This window comes from Lepisosteus platostomus, chromosome 7, assembly GCF_059453375.1.
Source record: "Lepisosteus platostomus isolate fLepPlt1 chromosome 7, fLepPlt1.hap1, whole genome shotgun sequence".
Taxonomy (NCBI): Eukaryota; Metazoa; Chordata; class Actinopteri; order Semionotiformes; family Lepisosteidae; genus Lepisosteus; species Lepisosteus platostomus.
In genome coordinates, this window is record NC_142617.1 from 2,688,002 (window position 1) to 2,713,260 (window position 25,259).

A 25,259-nucleotide genomic window follows, 5' to 3' on the forward strand; every position below is an offset into this window, starting at 1 on the left:
ACAGGTAGAGATAATATTAAAAGCATGAAGATAAATAATTTAACATAATAATATTAGTCCAAATACTGGAAGTCTCTCATTAGTTTACTCTATATATTCTCAAACTGAGTTATTTTGCTTTTTTCTTCTGCCAAACCAATGGAACATTCTACTGCTGGATTTTAAGTTGCTCATCTTGACTTCTTGACCAATTAACCAATTATTTGCTTCTTTAGTACAAGAGAGGCAAACATAACGTCATCGTACAGGATATCTCAAATTTGAGTCGATGGGTGTCATGGGAAATGATCATTGTTATAGTACCTATTGTGGGGGAAGCCAGCTCTAACTCAGTCCACACTCTCTATTGTCTTCTTGAACTCCAAAAAAGAGACTGTGAAATAATCTGCTTACTTTCTGCATTTCAGATGATAGTGTGGCAGATTAGTCTTTGAGGTGGTTTAATAGAGGACCTGCCACTAGAGTCCTTTGAAGCCTCTGTTATACTGTATGTAAATAGATACAGTAGGTGAGAATGAATGAGATCTTGGTTGTGGCGAAGAGCACATTCTCACATGGGCTGTAATAAGTTTTGTTTGGGGACATAAAAGGCTTTCACGTGGCTTTCTTGGACGTGTTGCAGCAGTCTGGGTAAAGTAAGACTCCTGGAAGTCTGTAGTGTGTAACCTGAAAGTCTCTGCAATAAATACTCTTGCACTGTCCAGTTTGATTTTTCTCAGTTTTGTAATGTGTTCAGGCTCCTTGAACCACCTGGTTTCAAAGTGGAGCCTGCCACAAAGCCGTTTTTGTCATGTGTTTTTTAAGTTTGTTGGTGCAGATGAGTCATGAGTCACTGAGTCATTCTTGCACGTTTTGATATAGAAGTACAAAGCGGACCATGGCCTAATGTTCCAGTTGGTAGACACTAAAAAAGAGTAGGGGCTTTGCTATTGAGAGAAGCTGAGGGACTGAACCGCAACATGTGTTCCATCACTGGACTTAGATGAATGATGAAACCAAAATTAAAACAAAGGCAACAATAATTCTTAATTTGGTTGATTCTTATATCCAAAGCAACTTACATTTGTACGCATTTATAAAGCCATGTATTTTACTCAAGTGATTCAGGTAAAGTAACTGGTTCAAGGGTACAACAGCAGTGGCATAACTATTTGAACCCATAAGCTCTAGCAAAAAGTCCAGAACTCCAACCACGGCTCTCTCTCATTAAGCTCTGAGTTTTGTTTTTATATATTTTGTTTACAACCTCCAAACAGATGTCACAACCTGTATCATTAAAAACTTGTTTTTATGTCTCTGTTGTAATTGTGTTGTGTAAATATTGTGGGTGTGGCATACGCTGTGGATATGGCATGTTTTGTTGATAGGCTGGATAAAATGTTAAGTCCATAAGCTTGAATTTATCATATTTTATTGTATTTGCTCCATTTATTGCTTTAATCGGGTAAGTCAATTGAAAACAGTTACTGGCATGGCCAAGAGGCAGTAGAGGGAACAAGCTCTAGAAGAAAAGCTGGCTAGCAGCAGGTTAGAAAACAAGGCTTATACATTTGTACATATGAACAGTGAAGAACCTTTAATGAGGAGGAGAAATAACACAATCAGAAGGTACTTTCCACATTGAGGAGGCCGGGGGTTTATGTGAACTCTTGAGGCCAAAACTGTAGGTTCTGTTCCTAAAATAGGATGAAAGACAACAGAGTTGTATCTGTTCTTAGCTTCTACTGTAGAGCGTTCCAGCTGTAAGCCAAGGCAGGCCGAAACTGGCCGCGTGTTTGAATGGTGCCTCTTCTTTCCTAAGCTCAGCTGCATTCAGCTTCACATGATCCAGTGTTTTGCTGAAGTCTTCTTTGTCTTCTGTTCAAAATTAGTTACACCAGGAGCCACATAAGCCCAGACCCCAGTACTTGGTCTCCATGACAAGAAATTGAAATTTTATACTGATCGTCATTGTGAAAGTCAATTCATCCCTTCCATTAAACAAATCATTCCAAGATGGATAAAAATTAACATTGAACAAATCATTCCGATATGGATAAAAATATAATGAACATTTGATGCCTTTGGCTGTGGACAGAACAGACAGGGTAATATTATGGTCTAGTTTCATGCTTTCTTGGCCTTTGCCTTTTTTTTAAATCTTATTCACAGACAGTACGTCATCTGGTTTCTTACCCCCAGGAAAAAAGTAAACTTTCTTGCCATCTTGTGAAAAACATGAGAACAGATGAATATTTATAAAAAGCAAGCTGAAAAAATTCCCAGCTATGATGTGCATAATTTGAAAGGGAAATTAACTGCCCATAGCTACAAAAATGTATTTTTTCAATTGACTAAACATTAAGAAAAGATAAAAGATAATCCAAAAAATATAGATCCATTTATAAATACTGTATTATCAGTTTCTAAAGGGAAGCACACACTTACAATAAAGTGTTCCTCAGTTCCTGACTCACCTGTGCATTGCTCACTCAGAGGCAGCTAAACCTGAGGTTAAATTGAACTTTTTTCTGTTCTTCCCATAGTGGGAATAAATCACTTCGTTGAAAAAATAACGAAGTACAATAATCGATTGCATTTTTTTGTCTTCCATTAGAGATGTAAACAGCTCATTTCTGTATTGTTCATCAAAGTGGTAAGATATAGTTCTGTTGTATTGTAATTTGACCTCCTGATTGACAATGTTCATGCTACAGAGCACCATTATTATATACTTCTTCATTCATTCAAGGCTGGCAAAACCCAAAAAGGATTTTTGTTGGACTGATTCTGCAGGGCTGGCTGGGCTGTCCTTTAACTTTGTTCCTCGTGGTTTGTTCCCACTCTGCCAGGGAAGACGACTTGCCCCCAAAGCGGTCCTCTTCGGTGAAAGCCTTCCATGCCGACGCCTCGTCTTCGGAAAACGACACTCTGACCTCCACCAACACCTACAACAGCCGATACTGGCACAACCCCAAGCCCGCCTACGACTCCGGCTCGTACACGCGGTACAACGGGGACACGCGGCAGACGTTCGCCGCGGCGCACCCGGCCGGGGCGGGGGCGGGGCTGGGGGCGCCCCCCCCGAGTCGGCCCGCCTACGCCAACGGCAGCCACACCCTCCCCCCTCCCAAGACCCTGGTGGTCACCACGAACTCCGCCCCCTCCCCGCCGGCCGTCGTCCGCAGCAACGGCTCCATCGGCCGGAAGCCGCCGCCTCCCCACGGGCAGCACACGCACTCCTACGCCGTGAGCCAGGCGACACTGGAGCGCATGGGCGCCGTGCCAGTCATGGTTCCAGCCCAGAGCAGGGCGGGCTCCTTAGTATAGTCTTAACCAATTTGCAGGACGGATTTTACAATAGAGTTCGTGTGATGCCAACCTTCCAAATACTTCCGTTTCAAAGCTGCGACTGGATGTTTCTTCTTTTGTCCGTTTTCTATTGTTTTGTTTTTGTTTTTTTTAATTTTCATTGCTTTTTATAAAACAAAGGAAGTTCGCAATGCTTTGTATGCCGTTGAGAAGAGAAGATAGCAACAGTGCTGGGGCTCTGTGTCAAGGGCAGCCATGCAAAGGCCATGATAAATAGGAAATGATTACTAAATGTTACTAAAATGTAATTACATGTGTAATAACTAATACTACTGTGTAATTACAAAGTAATTCCAAACCTACAAATGTGTGGACATACACATTTTAAATGCATTTACAAAAATCTTCAAAATAGTACTGAAAGTGAATATGTTGACTAACAAAGGTACATTCTATTCTTTATTGTAAAAAAAAAAATGCATTGCATGGGTTTTGATGGAAGAAAATCAGTTTCCACTCAGTCACAGTGTCTATGGTTCAGAACAAATTCCTTCTAATAAAGGGTATTTAATAAGGAGTGGAAACACCGTGATATTGAGTTCTCAGATGTGCTTTCAGAGTTCATGTCACCACTGGATAAACAGGTGCTTATGTCTGCACTTTTGTAAATAGCTGAAATTTAAAGAACAACCTGGAATGCAAATGTGGCACTATGCATATAGTAAAGTATGTCTTATTTTAATAATGAACGTCACTTTTTTATTTAAAGAAATATCTTTGGTCATTCAGTATAATTAAATATTTTGCATAACTAAAAGTCCTAGCAAAGCCTAAAATGTTGAAAAGGGTGATTACCAAATGGATATAGCGCATATATTTTAAACAGCTTAATTAAATTAAATACACTGGAGAGAAAAAATGCTTCACATTTAAGAATGCACAGGAAAAAATAATTGGGTGTTGATTTATAACAACTCCCTTCCCTTTGGTGTCTGTGCTATTGAAAACTGTCTCATTTAAAAGAAACAGCCTCCATTTTTGTGTACAGAACAACATTAAGGTGTTTCAGTTCGGATCATTTAGATCTCACAGCTCAGCTCATAAGTTCATTTTTCTATTTTGATTCTGCTTTTATGAATGTTCCTCCATTTTGCTTCATCTTACAATGATTTTTTCACCTGCGAGATCCCTGGAGTACTAGTGCTGCTTTTGGAAACATGGGGAACTGTATTTGTAAAAAAAACATTTAAATGATTGTAAAGGGTAGTTCTCTGTTTTACAGAATTAACACTACCATTAACATTTTGTACTGTAAATATCTGGTAAAGATATATATATATAGATAGATTAGTGGGGAAGGACATGTTATTGGACCAGTGGCGATATCTCATGTCTTAATTTACATGTTTTTTGTCAGAATTATCGCAGAATGGATCTTTTTGCTTGGCCTTGTAAATGTCTGAATAGAGGACTTTAGTATACCCCAAAGTAACCATAGCACAATACAGATGATGATGGCATTTTCATCACATTTCACCCCTCAGTATTTACATTACTGTAGCCACAGTAAACAAGTGTGCTGTTTGGGGTGGAAGGAAGCAGAGGAAAATCTTATTAAAATTTCAGACTGGTAGAAAAGCACGCTTCAATATCTTTTAAGTCTTGTAAACTGGTATTCGGGTCTTTAAGATATATAAATAGTTCTGCTTAATGGACAGTCAAGGAAACTCAAAATTTCCATGAATGTGAGCCTCACTGCTGGTTGGTAAATCAACAGCTTCTTCAAGGTTTAAATCTACTGATTCATCAAAGGTCCTTTCTGTTTCAGGGGGTTTTCTCTTTCCAATTTAGCTATACAGCATATGCTTTTTTCTAACTGTATTTTGTTTATACATCAAAATAAAGCAGAACCGATAACAAACGTCATCCATTCACATCATCCACAATCCAGTGTGGCAGTGATCTGTACAGAGCTTGAGACAGACCGTGAGAAAACAGGTGATTCTACCTTTGCGGTAGCTTACTGACACAGCAAGCTGTGGTGTCTATGACCCAGTGTTCCACAAAGGAGTCGTCTATTCTAGGCTGGTCTGTCACCCAAGCAGTACCTAACAGTAACCACTAGATGGCACCAAAATCCTAAATGAATATAATTTATGCACAGATTTCTGAAAATGTACACTCTGTTACAGTTCTTGTTTGTTTCTGGCTCCACATGCATTACTGGTGGTAACCTTACCACAGTTTGAGAAACCATGTGTTGGATAATTTACTAATAAGTAGGGGCAGCACGTACTGTATGTTCAATAAAGTTATGTAGATGCATGTCAGTGTGTCAAAATTAGTAAATACAGTGGAACACTAAAATGCAGGAGAAACAAATAAAAAATGTGTTTTTACGCCAAATCAAGACCTCCGGTTTTAGCACATTTTAAAAACCAGGCCCTGATTTTTAACCAGCCTCTCCTAACTGAGGGCTGCTGAGTCTGAGCTCTTTTGCATTGGCTGTGGTAGTTTTAGGTGAGCCACTGCAGCCACTGCAAGATTACAGTCCTCATTCAGGCTGCTTTATTCTGCAGTGGGACCTGTGTCCTTAGGAAAGTTTGTGTCCTGCAAAATACATGCTTGGACCTTGACAGTTGGCACCATACACTGTAGGATATACTGTAAACATGTTACAATAAGGGCAGTAATGAGGAAATGAGTCTGTATGGATATTGGGAATTCTAATATACAGTAGTTTGAGGCATCATGCATTCCTCCACAGTATAACCCTGGCCTTAATTAGGATGGCCTCAAGCCTCCTGCTTCACCTGAGACATGGATGTCATGTTTCAGTCAAGAGTAACTTCCTATTCAGCACTTTAAGAGGCAGCATCACTGTTTTAGATATAAGCCTACCAAACTCTGAAAATACATTTTACCACCTAGGTGATAAACGTATTCCTCATTTGACTGTATTTTCTTGTTTTTATAGCCAGTGTTTGTATTTGTCGATACATTGGAATTGAGAGGCACACCAAAAACAATAATCCAAACTTGGAAACAGAAAAATAATGAATGTTTTTCATAAGAAAAATAAAAATATTTAGGCAGAGTCACATTATGACTGCACATAAAGCCTAAAATAATTCCCCCAAAACATACCATGGACCCAGTTTGGATATTTGGCCAAATGTTTTTTCTACCCTTTTACATTTTGCATGCTGTAAAATATAAATAATTCAGATTAAACAAAAGAAATGTAACTTTTGGCAAAATATATCTTCCCACTTAAATAACAGTCACTGTTTTTCTTTTCATATGTGAAGTAGTAAATGCAGAACAAAAAACAGTTATTTTGTATTGGAAAAACTATAACACGATTTTTACTATATAGCTGTCTAGGAGCTATAAGAAAATTTCAGAATGCATCTGGAGTTTTTATCCATACCATTTTATATGATTAAGCTGAACCTGACTAACACTTTATTTGGTAATTTATGTTATTTATGTTACCTGAACAGATCTTATTTCCTAAAGGAAATGGAAATTTCTGATTTTATTCGTAACTGTTCTGGTAATGCAGCAATCTCTGTTATATTTTCAGCTACAGTATATTGAATTGCGAACTGTTTGTGCTATTAAAATATGTTGTTTAGGTTTCGCTGAGCTTCTTTCAGATACAAATGTTGCCTATAATGTAAGCCTATGAAGAAATAACCCATCTTTAGGAAACAGACTTTGGAATGATAATTGTTTCAGTTGCATTCATTTTTTTATTATTAGACTGAAGTTTTGTTCCAAAAATCCTACAAACGACATACACTTTGTTACGTTTAAGACTGAAATGTTAAAGGAAAATTAAATCAGGCTGCATACAGTATTTGAATGGTTTTGCTGACACAATCTGTTTCTGAAAGAACTTTCTAAACTTCATGCAAAAAGGTTTTTGCAAACATTATTCATTAAAATAAATATATGCTTCAGAATCACATTAGGACTGGCTTTAAAGGAACGATTGTTTTATTTCATAATGCATTTATTTTCTTGCCAATGTTGTCAATTTTGTAAATATGTATAATATATCTTGTACTTACGGTTGAATTTATGTAAAATACAGAAATTAACATTTCAAGTTGTAATGAATAAAAATTGTTAATAAATCTTATTTTGGTGCTGGTCGTCTATGTTTTTTTATTTTCTTGAAAGTATTAAACCATTCACCCTAATTGAAATGAATTGTGTAAGTTCTCTGTGCTCGTAGTGTACAATGGATATTATATTCTTTAGCATACTCTCAAATAAGCAGTAGCATACAAAATGAATTTCTATATATAATCTTCATTATGAGCAGGCTTTGTAATGAATTCACAACACATTCTAAAATTATATTATCATTTTTTAAGTGAGTGTCTCCTTAGCATTTGAAGAGCATGACAACATTTTTTTTTCTCATCAAAACTGCAAAAAGTATTACTCTGGTTTGCCCCTAGATGGCAGACAACTCCTAAGTATCAACATCAAACGTCAAGAAAATACTATTGATGGTATTCAATTCATATCAATTCTATTGATGGTATTCAATTCATATCAGTTCATCTTACTAAGAAGGAAACATTTTGTCATTTTGACTCACATCCTTTAAAAAAAACAGCTCAAAACAAGTAATTGTTAATACCTGAAGACTATCAAATTCCTCTTCCTAGGTTTCTGTAGTTTCCCATGTAGTGATGTACAAGAAATCTTGTGGCTGATCCCTAAAAGAAAAGTATCTACAGTTCGCTGTAAGCTACATCATGTATTTGTATTAACAAATAAACCCACAGACCATGAAATAGCTTTACTCACTAACAGACTCAGAAGCCACTGCCTTTCTAATTTTTTTTTTACCACTTTAGTTAAAAGCTGAGGCTGCAACACAGGCATTTTTAATGACAGCACAATTTGTTCTCTTTCATGTATCTTTTGTGGCTTTGGTCCATGTTTCCCTGAAAAAAACATTGCATGATGGATATCCTATTATAAAGCTGCATGAAAAGGGTGACACCTGGCATGAAATTCTTGTGAGAGTGGCTTAGTCAGTCTCGGGCTCAGTGTACGAAGACAAGAAAATGAGGAATGAGTGTTTATGACCTTCTGCTCATCAGAGATAACACAAATCAAAGGCCTATCATATGCAAATTTCTCAGCAGATATAGAAACTAACTTTGTTGGTTTGCAAAGAATGTGTGTGTACGATTTGCACCCCTTTTCAACTTTTGTCACACCTTGATTCGAAATTACAGCTAGAATCATCCATAGAGCACTGAAGTATGGAGAAAAATGCTTTACTGGTGATAGATGATCTTATACCCAGGAATGACAATCCGAAGTACATTTTAAGTACCTGTCACTGCTGATAACTGCTGAAACCTTTTAACTATATTAAATTGTCAGACTTGAACATGATTTATTTTAGCACATAGATATATCAGATTTTACATGAAAACCCATAAAAGTCTTCTTGCAGCCACAGTGAGGCCTGCAGGCAGGTCACTCTGCTCACAGACCAGTGCCACTGTGTGCTGTCCCTCTTTGCAGCATTCACTGGAGGAATGGGAATGCTTCCTGACGAAGGTTGCAAAATGACTCAAATGACTTTTAAAAACTTAATTACTATTTAAAATAGCTTACCGAACTGCTGTTTGCTTACATGTGAAAGAGGAGATTTTAAAAACGCTGCTTTGCATTTTTTTAAAAAATATTTTATCTTAAATTAAATAGAAGTTTGTTTCTTAGAGGAGTTTGTGCCTTTGACTCATCTTGAGAGGCTCAGGTCAAAAATCCCAAGTGATTCAAGTGAAATTTCAGCTCATGTTTAATGGCCTTAAACCCCTTGTTCAGAAAACCATGGATTACTGGAACACTTCTTCAGTATCTCCTTATATATATTGCATGCAATAATTCACAGGCATTAAGAAAATTCTTATTTAACAATAGGAATAATTCAGAATCATCGAATTCTTTTGAATCTTCTGTTGATAGGAACAGCATGAGGCCCTCAACACTGAAAGCTCAAAGCCTGACTGCAGGCATGCTTCAAGGATGAGCTGGTGTTTTGGCAGCCCGCTAGCCTCACAGCCTTTGAGTGCAGTTTTGAATCAGAGTGATTCAGATGAAGAAATAGCTCTATGATTAATAATTCTAAAAGGAAGGCAGCAGATGCCGCGAGGAAGCAAAAAAATAAATAAGGTTCTGAAAATGAAAATAGGGTTCAGTAGCAGTTTGTCAATGAATTCATGCACACTGGTTGCTGCCTTTAGTTCTTAAATAGATAACCACATTTTTTAGCAAATTACCAGCGAACACAGTTCTAACCCTCTTTTAAAATATATTAATCTGTGTGAAAGGTATAGTAGCTTGGATACAGTAAATGGTATCAGTATCCGACAGAAAAGTGTGAACACAGAAACTGACTTTCTTTTTCTGTCCATCAGGTGGCGCCAGTTTAACACCTGCGTAAAGAACAACGATCCGTTTTGCGCTGTTTGATGAGTTTATTTTAATATTTGCATTCTGTGTTTGAGAGTTGGAATTTCATTTTCTATCTTGTATCTGTTTTCATACATCTATATTTCATGTTTATTTTTTAGGCAATATTTAAAGTTCACTGTTGCGGCTTGGAAACAACTCAGGTTACCGTTTGTAGTTGTAAAAATATTTTGAGACTTTTTAACTTCAAACAACAGACAACGAAAATTATAATGCGTTCTGTTGGAATATGTATCGTTGATCTACCTTACATTTAACTCACATATGTTCAAACGGCAGCATCCCTCTTTGTTTCAAGTTAATAGGATTAAAAAATCAGAAACGGAATAATAATAAAAGGGTTATGTCGTCTGGTTTTCAGCATCAATCTATTTAAAAGTCTGCGGCTGTGTCTTGATCATCTTGAATTTGCTTCATAAACTATAGTCAGAAAACCTGGTGTAAATAAATATGAATTTATCCCTTTGTTTGTCAGCATCTAAAACCAATATCAATTGGAAAAACACCAGTTTGCGTAAAAACAGAGCTGCTCTCTTGCTCACTCAAATCGAGTCACCCGAGTGCTACAATCACTGCGCCGCTGGAAGCTGTAGCTGTAAAATATTGAGTGGAATTAAGATCTTACTGTTTTAGCTTTACATTTCCTCGCTCTGCCGAATATGAGGGATCTTTCGCTACTTTTACTGCGCTTTCTCTTGTGCCACAGAAGAGGCAGGAAGCTGTCCTAGTCCGGCACACACTGGACACACTGAGGCCGTACAGCACCGATCTTTACGATTTGGCTGAGAAAGAAATCTGGGTGTTAGTGTTTTGTAGGGACAGAATCACACCCAACTGACTCTCTGAGTAATGACAATGAGGGGGGTTCGCTACCCCAGCAGCCATATGCCTCAATGCTGCTTCTCCATTCTTCATCACAATGCACAGAAATCGTCACATTACTTATCTCCTAATACACTCCTTGCACTGTCCCCCTTCCCTCTCCTCATCTGCTCTCTAATTAAAGAGCCCAGGAGAAATGCTCTGTATAGGGAGGATTAAGTAGCCGCAGGTGTTCAAGTGTTAAATTTCATTGACTGGAGCAATCCATTTATCTCGGCTATCATTAATACAATTGTGTACAGCAGGTGCTTCATCTGCTGTAACAGAGTGGGTTTGCACTGCAGTAAATCAGACAATATTTTAATATGCAGCAGGAACCAAGCAGGTAAAGCGATACAGAGGGTGAGTGTAAGATCTGGCCTACAAGAAGAGAAGGAGACATAGTGTACTTTGTACACCACTAAAGTGTAGTACAGTATATATCCAACTGAACAGAAAAAAGGGGAAATAAACTAATGCAGGGAAACAAAAAAGGCAAAACAATACATTGATATTCAGTGGAGGAGACTCCTACATCTCTGTATCATGTTCTTAGTCTGTCATGGTGAAATAACACTAGACAAGGATGTGTTCTCCTCCTGGGGTATTTGTCTTCTTCCTCCTCCTGTTTCCAGTTTGTTCTGAATGTCTAAAGACACACAGTGTTTGAGACGTTGTGTCTGTCTAACAAAGTCTCAACAGAGCACCATAAAAAAATAATGTGTGGCATAAATAAAAGATGAATGCTTGCCTCAAAATTATTGATTACAGAGTAACAACTGTTATGGGAAACAGGCATTCAATTTTTAGAGAATCATCCCACAACAAATTTCATCCAGTGATTCTGTTGGCTTGTGCTCAGAAGAAATGTAATTTTTTCCTGACGTGTTTGGACTTAAAGGATGGGTTTTTTAGATGTCAAGTTTAAGGGATGCTATTTCTACCTAATTTATCTGTGCTACACACCAGAATAAGTACTTTAATCCTTAAAACATACAATTGCTTCCTAAATTATAATTTTTCCCATTTCAAAATCATTCCATATCTCAGTCCTCTAATGAAAAAAATACCTTTGTTTAAAAATGTGCAATAGAATGACAAGAGTCAGCCTTTCAGTCATTCATTCAGGATAAAATGAATTTTACATACACATTGTTACTGAAAAAAAAGAAGTTAGATTTCCATTACAAATACAAAAACTCAGCTGATTACTAGCAGCAGAGCTAAGGTTTGCACGGTACGGCACAAATGATAGCCCTTAGCTAAGCAGTCAATTACGGTTTCTCATGTCTACAGTCCCTTCCATCTGGGCTTTCATTATAAATGACTTCAGGGGACAAGTTAGCCTGACTGACAATACTTGTAGAAAATAAATTACTTCTAAATTAAGCCTGAGTTTTCATCTGCTGGCGCCCTTAAGTAAGTTTTTTTTTCTCTTTTCACATGATAAAGTTTTCACTTTCAAACTACACATTTTTGTTTTCATCCTGTTTAAAAGACAAATGAGCCAATCATTTAAAGGCTATGATTTAATCATATGTAATTAAAAAGTCTGGGATATCTTATTTATTTCTGATTGCTTTTTCTTGTCCAGTTTTCAAAAATAGGGGGGTGATCACAAAAGAGGTTCCCTCAGCCATGAAACTATTTGAGAGAAAATCTCTGAAGGGAAAGAATGGTGTTGAACTGAGTGAAATAAACTCTGTCTCTTCCCTCTTGCCCAAAGTGTCTAAATTATAGTCTAGGCCTACCATCTACATTTATGAAGTACATCCTTAGGATTTTGTACCTAATAAATTAGGAAGTTTTTTCAGTTTCCTGTGGTTTTGCCTAGTTGGCTGTGCTGCCTCCTTCATGCTTTATTCTCCATCCTTTATCACAATTTCCTGAGCTTGATGTCAACCTATTTCTTACAGAATAACTCAGCCTGACTTTTCCATCATCAATTTCCATCTACTTATAGGATTCCTATAGGATTATTCAGGCTTTTATGGACCGTTGATTGATATTATTTTATTGCAGAACTGCGTTTGATTTTCCTATAACTAGATGACAAAAAGATTAAATAAGCTTAAAAAGTGTTACTATCTGCATCCTTTGAGTGTTTCTTTCATAAAGACTATAACTAAATGAAAAATGTGATTTTTATCATATAAATACGTATCCAAACCAAAAGCATTATTTCACACAGAGGTGTAGAATGTTTACAAAATCACATGAATGAGTTTTGGTTGTCTCTCTGTTATAAATATATAGTATGCACAGTATATTTTGAGTATATGTTCGGTGCACCCTATATATACTAGCACATTTTGTGGAAAGCAATTTCTGCAGTGCCTAACTACACCATAATAATACAGGTGCAAAAAAGGTAATATTTTAGTTCTCCTGTACTCATTTTCATCCCATGTTTTTTGTCTCTTCTGTGCTACAAGCTATAATCAACCCAGCTAAATGAATGTGCTGATATCTAGGGGATTGGGGACAAGAAACATGGATCTTCCATTCAAACCCAGTGCAAAATAAATCACACAGTGACTACTGTCTTTGTGCACACTAGTCACTAAGACAGAATATGCACCAAGCTGGAATCCCCAACTGAGAGCAACCCTGAAATTAGAATGGAGAGAAACCTTGAGGAAAGTCCCCCAAAATTCTCTCACTGGAACCATGGCAGTGAGAAGCCGAGAAGCAGTGAAGCAGAACAGTCATTAATCATTACCTTTCCACACTGTTTACAATATTGAACCAAGGACTTTAAAGAAAACCTCAGGCAGTGTTCTTCAATTCAGAAAGAAAACACACACACACACACTACTGTACATAGCAGTATCTTTCAGCAAAAGAAAAACCTTGCGGAGTTCAAGAAACTAAATATCAAATCATAAGTTAACCATTAGCTATTTGTTTGTGAAATGTTTATATTTCTCCCTCAAGGAGGCTTACCTTCAAGAGAAAAATGAGGCAGGGTACTGCATTTATTTATTCTTCTAAGAGTAAAGACTTCGCTCACCTATCTCGGACACATGCCTTTCAGGATTCCTGATTGCTCGCCTCCTGAGCACAAGTATGAAACCTGGAAGGCAAGGTGTATTTGGTGGTAGTGGTGGTGAATGGTTGTTCCTCTTACTGCTATGTTCCTAAGTGAGTTGAGCCCTGAAGAAATGGTGCTTAGATATGAGGTCTTTACTACAGGCAAGACTGTAGCTACTGTATATATTTTGTGCTTTCATAAACAAGCAGAAGAGGTAATTTATAGTACTGACAGCATCTTATTGTGCACCCCAGAGAGGAAAAGACAGAGCCTTTTTGAAATGTGTGACCTCCTCTCATTTCACTCCTCACTACAAACCTTGTTTTTTTAATCCTACATACGTACTGGTAGTCTGCACTCACAGAGTAAATACTGTATATACCTGTATATATACAATCTAAACAAATAGACACAGACATTAGATGCCTTCCCCTGTGGATTCTCAGTTACTCAAAGAAGGGGTCTGCAAAATGACGCGCAACGCGAGTGAATGTGGCGTGTGGGCTGTCTGAAAACATAATTGTGATTTGAAGAACTTGTCAGAAGTCATGTTAAAATCGATGCCATTCTCATTAAGATGCACACTTGCAGAAATTCAGAGGGAACCCAACCCTTCGCTTTGGCTGTGACACTGCTGTTGTAGAGGGAGGGGGCAGATAAAGAAGGATTAACATGTAACTGGCATGCACATTTAAAGAAGGAATAAATTGGGTCTGACAACATTACAGTGTTCAGTAAGACGCCTACATAATGGGTCCCCCAAAGCAGTTTTTTTCCCTTTTCATTTTCTCTTTTCCCCAGCTGTTCGACTCTGGCTGCTGCTTTATTAGAGAGGCACCAACAGGAACATCTTGACTAGCACGGACACAGCATGATGGAAAGACTCCAACCTCCGCACCCCAGTCTCCAGACACGCTCTTCCCCATCCTACAGTTGAGAGAAGGCCAGCGTGGCGCAGACTTAACAAGTACTTGATCCTGCAAAGAGAGGGTGTCTTCCTGGTCTGCACATTGAGGTATACTAAACATAGCTCATCAACAAATTGGCTGCAAATAGGAGATAGACTGTCACTAGGTCAACTTTGCAGCCTAACTTTCAGTTAAGAAGCAGATGCTGAGTTGTGCTTGCACTCGGACGAGCGAGGCACCTGTATATTCTCTGTTGTTTAATACATTAGATCTTTAGCACATCAATCTAAATCAGGGGCTTACTGGACAATATACTAGGGTATTTTTATGCAGGAAACAGACATAAAATCTCACCCAGAGACTTTTACTATTTAGTAGCTGTTTCAAATAGCAAGCTGGGAAACCTGTCATGTTTATGTTTATGTTTGCTAGTGTTTAAGTATCAGAATCTTTTTTCGGTTGAGTAAATGTGTGTCTGAGGTATATCATCTGTTTATTTTTATAGCTTCTAATCATGTCCTTGTACCTGAGAAATGCATCAGCACTGAGAACCTTCAGACAAGTGTCATCTCCAATTACAATCGTGGGAGACAGTTTGCTAATTAGTATTCACATGTGGATACAATCCATAGCGTTTAATGGGCTGGGTACCTCAGGGACATTAATTGCTTGTGACACCAATATAGCACTTCCATGCCTGACAAACACACCCCCTCTCCCCAGACCCCCCACACATGTCCTTCTGCTCTCATCAGACAAATCACTAGAGTCAGGGTGGCATCAATTTTCAAAAAAAATCAACAACTTAAAGCAAATCTATTAAGATTAGTCATCATTATTAACAGCTATCTGTCTTCACATGCACATCTCTACACACAGGCAGAGGGTGATTATAAAGTCAGAGAGACACTTTGAAGGACTTTTGATGCCATGCCAGTAAAATGCATTTTAAAATGCCATCTCCATGGTTTAATCTCTCTCTGCCCGAGATGCTTACAATGCAAAGTCACATTGAGCAGTTAATGATGTAGTAAGTGGCATTGGCCATTTTACATCACTATTTCTGACCTATGGGATCAGTGCTGTAATGTCTCTATGTTGGGTCACTGTTGAATGGTTTTTATTGCTTTAGACAGAAACACAACATTCACAAGGAAATGTGCCAGGTTATGCTGAACCTACAGTACCTGTACAAAGTAATGAAACAATTCATGTGAGCACACGTAGAAGTACAGTTTACAGTCTACAGCATTTGAGTAGAGATACCAGCTGGTTCAGCCTGAAACAGTGTTCTTTGAAGTGCAGGCAGATCCAGATAATATGCTAGTTCAAGTATGAGTCATGACATTAGCTGGCTGTATCTGGGCTTCTCCAATCAACAGCATGCTATGGGCAAAGTGCAGATGGGATGAAGTGGGTTTGAATTCAATAGAAATTCTTTAGCTTGCAACTTATGTAAGTTGATAATCTGTAAAAGATCCATCTCTCAGTAATCAGTTTTACCTACACTATGTTTAGGACACTGTATGGTGTGGTAGTGGTGTACTGTATATAAGAAATGGGTGTTTCTGACAAGGTACATTTCATTCATAAAAACATAAGGAAGGAAACAAATGAGAGAAGGCCATTCAATCTATCTAGAGTGTTCGGTTATTCAGCTCTATCAAGCTAATTAGAGAACCTCAACCAGCCATTTCCTGGACAGAGGCCAGGGCATTAGTTTTAGCAACATGACTGGCTAGATTATTTCTGGCCCCCCATAAACCTTTGTATAAAAATCACCTCTTCATTTGGGTTCAACATGTTGTCCAGTGGGTTGCCAGTGCCTTTTAGGATATTGATCACTTGAATTAGGTCCCCTCATAGTCTTCTCTGCTCAGGACTAAAATGATTTAATATTACCTCCCTTGATTGAAATTGCAAGCTTTCTGAAATTTCTTTGAAGTACTGTATCTTGACTTTTGGAACAGTGTTTCTTATTCCTTTTATTGTGGTGCCATCTGCAAACTTCACTATTTTACTAACTACTGTATGAGTCCAAATCATTGCTAAATTGGAAAACAGTAGTTCTAATACAAATCCCTGTGGTTCTCCACGAGCTGTATTCATTGAGCATTTGTACTGCCTGTACTGTTTTCTATCCATTAAACAGTTCTCAAGCCCTGAAAGCCTGCTTCCTGCAAATGTGAAATTCCCGAGCATTCTTCCTAAATCTGCATTACTTTTGAAGAGTTGTGACAAGTTGAAGACCTAAGGCTTAATGCACAAATAGAGAGCATGTTATATATCATCAACCACCAGATATAAACTCTAGTGTTAAGAGAAACTGTAAAAAACCTGTTGTGTTCCAGAGTATCTTTAAGACCCATAACATGCATGGGCTCCACTGTACAGGAAATGACCACACTAGCACCATTTCATAATTTAAATGAAAAGCAATAGTTTAAAAAGTTTTATTTTATAGTATGATTATACTGAAAATTTAAATGTCTCAACTAATAAACAGCAGAACCAAAAGGTCAACCATAAGTCTTTAATTGAGCTGTTAAAATATAATTTTGCATAAGTGGTAGGAGACAGAATTAAATCAATTTTCTAATGACAACTTCTTAATTGAATGATTGTGTTAAGGGAAGAACAGTGTAACTATCTTAACTGAAGAGCTTTTTTCTGGTAAAATAGTGGTATAAACAAACCTTTCTTGCTGTATATTAGCATCAGAAAAGAGAAATTCAAGACTAACAAAGCTGCAGAAGAAGAAACATAGAAGTGACATTTAGCCAGCTGATACTATCTACCTCCGTCATGACACTTCTGACACGTCTCATTATGTCCTGCAGGACACCACAGTATGCCATTTCACATCCAATGAGGACACAATAAGACCAACACTCAATCACTAACAAGTTACAACAGAAAGTACACCCTCTGAGTAACAAACCTTAAAAACAAATGCCTGAGAATGCAAGGTAAATGAAAACAGAGCAGACTCAAATGAAACTTTGACAATTGGTGATTTGTGACACAATATAACAGCACTAGGACTGCTAGGCTTAATCTCTTCCTTTTATTACTATTTCAATTAAATAAAAAAAACTGATGCTTCTTTCACGTTAGGGGATAATATTCTTTGCTCATTAGTCAAGTAATCGTGGCACTGGCTGAATGAGCAATTTAGGTTTGCCAACTGGGTGTTCTACACTCAAGATTGTGAGGTGCATGACAGAAGGCTTTAATAATACAAAAATAATCAAATAACACAGTTCATAGGTACTGTACCTCTTAGGAGCTTCTTCAGCAAAAACCCTTTACTGCTCAATTACAGCTCCTTCATGGACAGTTCCAGCCACTTACTTATTGAAGGCAGGTCCTGTAAGGCTGTTCTTCCTTAAAGGAGCATCTCTTATGTTCTCTGATTAAAGAAAAACATGACCAAAATAGGGGAATTACCAATATGTAATCATAATTTACTCCACTCTCTTCTCAGTTATTGAGGGCATAAATAGTTTCTGTCATTAGGAGGGATATAACATTGTACAGTACAGTGTGTCTTTTAATCATGACCTCTTACTAAACTTTGTCCTCAAGGTCATAAACAATGTTGTTTCGGCTGACGTGAACAGAACTCAACAGGTAAAAGTACACTGCTTTGATTTGGGGAAAGATAAATATCAAATACTGTATTTCCCCATGTGTATCTTGTACACAGACACACACAAATGTAAAGAAAATAAAGTTCTTGGACCAAAAACAAAAAACAGTTCTTTGACCTCAAACTATCACAAACAGACAGGCTACTGTCTAACAGTGATACAGACAGTCACAGATGTCCAGACAGCCAGACATGCCCAGCTGCACAGCAGTTAAATGGAAATGGAGGTATTTCAAGCCTTGCTTGGTATAAATTGTCCACCCTCAGTTAGGCTGAATAACAGCCCATTTCTTTCGTAGACTTTTACACAGTGTTATTAGCTATCAGGGTGGGCTAGAGAAGGAAGTTTATATTACTGCAGAGCTCTCTTCTCCTCTATATAGTATGCACTCAAGCTTTTCAACAGAACATAAAAGGACCATTTCCCATGATATTTAGAGCAGGGGTATCAAACTTAATGCCTGGAGGGCCTAGTTTTCTTCTGTTATTTTTCTACCTATGCTCTAGTAAGAATTTATTATTTATTATTAGAGATACAGTAAAATACATTGGAGCTTAGTTAATTACCAAAATAATCTCCATGGTCTTTTATAGGTAACTGTACTTTTAATTACTTGAATATGTTGAGTACTCAATTTGTACTTTGTACAAATGCATAGCCTTACAAATGCATAATGGTTACCACAAGTATTGGGAAAAGTGAAAACTTATTTTTGCTTTACTAAATTTTAATTACTCCAATTAATACACTTTCTATTTGTAAAAATGACATTAATATGAATGTTTTGTACAATATACAGTAATACACAATATGTAATTCCATGCATACATTTGAACAAAAACATAGATACATTGTGTTAAAGATAATTTTGTAAGTGCTGTCAGAGATCTGATATCTGACTGTTTAACCACATTTGTGATTCCTGATCTTTCACACAGATGTATCTTCAATGATTATTGTATTCAAGTGCAATTTCATAGTCAGTATATTCAACTTGGTGCTCATAGGATCCATTCACCAGACTCTCTAATTCTGTATTGTCAGTCATGCCTTACACTATAATTATCTTATTTTGTACTTGCACTAAAGGGCCGAACTGGAATTCAGCCTTACAGTGAATATTAGATAGTATGTTCCATCTTATACTATACATTTACTGTAGTATATGATTTTGCTATTTGCATGTAATACTTTGCACTTGTCTACATTAAATACCAGGCGTTTGTCTTGGATTCTGAATTTCCTTTGTCCACAATGTTTATAAATCCTAAAATAGTGATATTATCTGTGAAGTCAACTAGTTTAAAAACTAGTCAGACATAGGAAGAGCAAAGGACCCGATACAGATACCTGTGGTACTCCACTAATCACTTCGAATTAGAGCTTTCACCCTTAATCCATCCACTAAACAGCTCTCAATCGGAACGCATGAAATACATTAATCATGTACAGAAGCCACAGATTACGGCAATTGAATAATATATGTAGATATGTAATCTTCTAAGACATTTTGCATTGTTCTACTCTTTTCACTGAACATGTTTCCTTCATTATGCAGAAAACCAATTCCTGTAGACATTTTAGCCATTTTATCCTAAACTACGGGTTAATCCTCATATATCTGTATTCTGTAGTCCAAAACACTTCAATGGATGTCCATTGTTATATTGGACAGATAAATATTATGGATAGCCATTAAAGCACTTGGGTGCTCATATATACTGCAGTTTACCTTGAATTGCTGAGATCAAGTGTTCAAAGGCCCTGACCAATGTCATTTAAGGATGTCTAAATTAACAGTATATTGCTATAAATGTTTACTTAATATTCTTTTTACTGTATTATAGAGTAATAACAGTGAAAGTTGTTATAATAGTAGAAAACACTAGTGCAGGTTTTGACTAAATCGTTAATGTTCATAACTCTTACTGTACTGCATATATTGCAACTCCTGTAAAAGTAGAGAAACTCCAAAGGGACCACGCATTATTCATTATGTTACATTGCTTATTGAATCCTTAAACCAGCCAAAACTCACAATAGCAGTTTCGGTATTAAAAATTCTATTTTGTACTGTGTGTCTACACACAGTATCTGGAGATTCAGTATCAGACTGAATCCTTTTTTACATCACAAATAACCACAGGCATAAAACTCAACTAATTTCAGTGTTGCAAAAGTCTTGCATACCTGTGAAAGCCCATACCAGTCTAATTTTTATATATACATTCCCATTCCCAAATTTAGACACCATTCGAACTGGTTATAAAGTGAAGAACAGAGCATTATTATTTACTTGTGTGAGAATTACTGAATGTTTTTGACGGACTTTAGGGGCTGCCAAAATGATAGCTTGAAAGGGAAGTAGAATTTATTTCTACCACACTACAGACCCTCAGGCTATCTCTGTGTCTCTGTGTCCCAGGGAGAAGGCATGCTTCACATCTATAGAGCTGCTGAGAGAGAGTGCCTCCATCTGATTTCTCTGAGCTCATAAAAACCTATTAAGGATGAATGATGACCTAATTAAAAGCCATTAGTTAAAGGACAGGGTGGGAGGCGAGATCAGCATTATCTCTTCATTTGAAAAGATGTGGGATAGACAGTGGTGGAGAGTCACCTTTGTCAGGACCGTGACCCGCTGCTGTGCACAGAGAGCAGACACTGACAGGGATGGTGCCACAGGCAGCTAATGAGTGAATCTTTGCAGCAGAAATCATTAGAATGCCATCAGATCTATTACCAGAAGATGATGCCCCATGCCCTCAGAAATAACTACCACCCTCCTCCCTCCAACTTGCCATTATGTGTCACATATGAAATATCTGTGTCCTGTAGTAATGTCTACTGCCATTTCACATTTGTATTAAAAAAACTGTTGACTATACTTAGCTGTTCCAGTTTATCCTGTTAGAAATCCCTTAGGATAGCATCTGGTAAAGGAGTTTTACTGTGTGCTTCACTGCAGTATTCAGTACTGTTGCTCAAGGTGTGGTACACCTAAGCCATACGGCCACATAGAACATGAGAGAAACAAATAATATGGCAGGAAATAGAAAAGTCTGTGTTAAGTGTGAAGTCTAGTAAGTGAAATAATGTGCGTCGAGCTCTAAAAGTGCTTACAGTACTGGTTATTCTAATCTATGCTAGCGCAGCTCTTTTTGCAAAACTGGCTCCTCAGTTAGATGGGAGATGTGGTATTTCTGGAACAGGGATATTATAGATCAGTAGTTTGTAAACCCTTGTCCTGTGGAGCCACACACCATCAGGTTTATGTCCCAGATGAGTTGTTCTCTTACTAAAATCCTTAATTGAGCTACGGTAACAAGTCACGTGATTGGAATAAACGTGAACTGAACGGAACCTTTGCAAGTTCTCTTTTTCTACTCAAAACTGGAGTCAAGTGACTTTACAGTAAGTGAGTTAAGTCACTTATGGAAACACGATAATTAAAATAGAAACGTGACGTGGTTAGGAACTGAAAATGAGGGTTCAAATCAATTCTACTATTTGGTCAATCAGGTAATTTCCACATTGAGCCACATCACCTAATTGAGACAGAGCCTGTTCAGCTTTTCTGTGGTGCTTTGGTGATAGGGTATGCGGCCCACCACACGGATTATCCCGGGAAATACTGGTTCCCATTCATACAGATGGGAGGACTGGATCTATTTGTACCTCGCTAATGGAACAGCAGCAGGACTGCCATCCACCAGTCATGAGAGCAGAGACTTACCCACTATGATATGCTGCAGTAGGTCCATTAAGGGTTAGTTTATCTACAGTAAGTATTCCATTCAACTGGAATGAGAGTCAGCTGGTGTTGAGCAATGTTGCCCCCCCAAATCTATTGTTCCATGGCCACTGTGAAAGACCGACAACAGGACTTTTAGAGACAAACACTAGAAAACCATGATGTTGTTGTGAGTTAAGGGTGTGCCAAGCACTGTACATGGTTATTCAGATGAAATTAGTTTTCCTTCGCTTTCATTTTTTTAAATGCCTGACAGAGTGATCATAGGATGCTGACTGTATGCTTACTTACTTGAAAACCACCAATTTTCACCAATGATCTCAATGACACTGGATTAACTGTCTTTTTATAATGTTTTAAGAAATAATTTAAAAAATACAGCACTGAGCGGCTCTACTTGTGTTGTTTTATAAGAGTCAGAGAAAGAGTCAGGTTTATTGCTGTAACATATATTGTAGGAATGAAGTTTGACACTCAAGGTGAAAAGCTTCAGCAGCATCTAATCATACTTACTGTAGCCACACATGGTAGCCATTCCACTCCCATGTTCTGTAATATAAAGTGATATTGCTAGGCTCTTCTTATAGGCAATTGGAAGTGATCTTAAAAGCCAAGTTGAAGTGAATCAATTTTTAATTTATCTTTAACACATCTATCATTATTTTACTGTGAAAGAAAACAAGAAGTGTTGTTTCTGTCTGGCAGCACACCCTTTCATCCAAATCTAATTTTGTGGCACTTTTTCCCAATTTTACAAATGACAATTCAAGTCAAGTAGTGTTTTATAAGGCCGTGGATATCAGGACGAAAGGATCTGTGAGGACTGCCTGGCTGACCTCTTGAACAAAGAGACTATCTTGTCGCGACAGTGAAATATTTAATTTAGAGCCTTGTAAATGCAGAAGTAGATTGCGGTAAGATAAAATAAAAGGATTCGAAATGTGATCCTGAATTTCAGTGATTGTGTCGCTGGAATGAAACTGTTACAGGAGCAGGGCTACAGACAGAATGATGCTGAAAACTCAAAATTGTTTTAGAAGAGCTAGATTGACTTAAATGACTTTCAAAGTATTTTTTTTTACAATTACACTGGTGAATCCCTGCTTAGGTAAAGTAAATGACCACGTTGGAGCTGATCATTCTCTTTATATTTTGGACAGGTAAAGTAAATGACCATGTTGGAGCTGATCATTCTCTTTATATTTTGGACAGGATATGTGACTGGCGTAAACCTGTAGATGACTAAATTGGAATTTTGTTTTACTAAGATTTTTAGGAAGATGATTCAACAACAGGATGTGATTAGTTTCATGCAGTACACTTAAGATTTCTGACCCACCACATTGAAGTTCTTTGCCTAATAATCCCAACGTAATTAAGATGATTGTAGAGAAATGTTGAAGGTTTATGTTGCTGGTTGTTGTCTTTGTGCATATAAGCAGAATAAGAACAATAAAATCTTGAGTTGTACCTGCAAAGGACCAACCAGATGATGGAGCTGTTGTATACAAAATTGAACTAAAGAAAGTTACTTTCTCATAATGTCAGTTACAAAATACTGCTGATGTTCACTTGTGAATTTAAGCTGGAAGCAGTGGATTGTCAACAGAAAAAAAACAAAAGTTGAAATGTGAGATAAAAAAATGAACTAAATAGGTAACATATTATAACAGCCTTGGGCCCTGAAAATGGAAAGGACTAGACTGTCTGTAAACTGTTGAGTGTTCTTTTGCTTGTGCTAATCAGTAATGTAAATAGTTGTTCGTTGTATTATGGTCTGTGTGTGCTGGGAGGCAAAGGGTCAGTGTAGCAGCTATGTGCTTCAGCGCAGTTTTGAGAAAAGACCCTGGGGGCTGGGACTGTTTATGTAGAGACTGTGGAGTCAAGATGGCACGGCGAAACGTCTTGGAAGAGATTGCCTGGGATGCTGTTTTGGCAGCCTGTCTGGCTTACTCTTACAAGCACAAAAGGGTTCAGTGCCACAAATTTTCTACCTGAGAAAATACACCACACTCAGAAACAGAATAAAGACATGACATTTTGTATACACTTGTTGTTCTTTTATGAAACACATTCACTCAGTTTCATAAAAAACGGTTACTTCAACACATACACAATCTAAACCTAAAATATAGATATGCACACCCCACATCATATTTATTACCAGTAAAGGAGTGAAATGCAGATTTGTTTCAGTTATTAGTTGTCCTTTTTTTCTGCTATGAATCATTCCCATAGGAACCTGGTCTGAATGAAATGATTGTGTATATGGAGCTTGTACGTGCCTGCAGCCCCTTTAGCACAAAGGGCTGAAGAAACAAATCCTGATTCTGCAGAGGATCTAGCTTTGTGAGGAATCTGTGTCATGGCCATGACTAACTTGGTTGGTAGAAGGCCATTGTTTTTATTCTCTCTTCTTCAAAAAGGATCTTTCTTGTCCTGATACAAATTAAAGGTCTTATTCTTTACACTAGAGAAGACTGATTGTGTTTTATCTTTTGGCCATAATGATTGGCTCAGTACATATATAAATGATTGATGTCTGGAAATAATAAGAGACAGTTACGCTGGTGAATGTTCACATCAATGTAAAAAGAACCAGTTGCCATGCAACTTTGATCAAATAAACGTGTTTTCGTGGCCTTGAAATGCAATTGTTCTATACAGTATGTACTGGTACTTTAGAAAGTCTGATTTAAATAGCTTTAAAGCAAAGGTCTTTAATTTAAAAGAAAATGGAGGAAATTGTACCTTTTTTAATTATCATGTAGCAATGTAACTCAGAATTTTTAGTGCTTTTTTACTGTAAGTTCTGACTTGTAGTGAGACACCTGGTATTTTATGCTTCTATATAAGTACATAGAGGGAACATACGTTAAAATACTAGTAACCAAACAACCTCCTAGTCCTTTATAGGAAAGGAAATGGCTAATATTGTCTAATATTTAACTTAACTAAGCAGAAGTCATGTCATCTTTCCTTTTACTTAATGTATTGTTGAGATAGAAACACTGACTTCATAATGAAGTGGAATATGATATTAGTGAGCATTGGCATGAGCAGAGCCTTATCTTAATCTTTATTAATTATATTAAGGTATATATAATTTTGCTCCACAAACTGTATTTCAGAAGGTGAGGCTCTTGAACATGAAAGTCTTGTGCCTTTGGATAATCCCCATGAGACACATCTACTACCCCTGTGTATGTATCTTCCAGTTGCTCTCCCTCTCTAACAGCTTCATG

General features: G+C 37.4%; 1 protein-coding gene across 1 annotated transcript in view; it reads left to right on the forward strand.

Annotated features, from left to right (window-relative positions):
* The window catches only part of igsf11 (immunoglobulin superfamily member 11), an 82,900-nt gene extending 75,459 nt beyond the window's left edge, over nucleotides 1–7,441 (forward strand). Inside the window, exon 7 of the mRNA XM_088638496.1 lies at nucleotides 2,832–7,441. Coding sequence (XP_088494622.1) covers nucleotides 2,832–3,309 — 478 coding nt within the window. The 3' untranslated portion in view covers nucleotides 3,310–7,441. The remainder of the gene's footprint in view (nucleotides 1–2,831) is intronic.
* The last annotated feature ends 17,818 nt before the right edge of the window (nucleotides 7,442–25,259 follow it).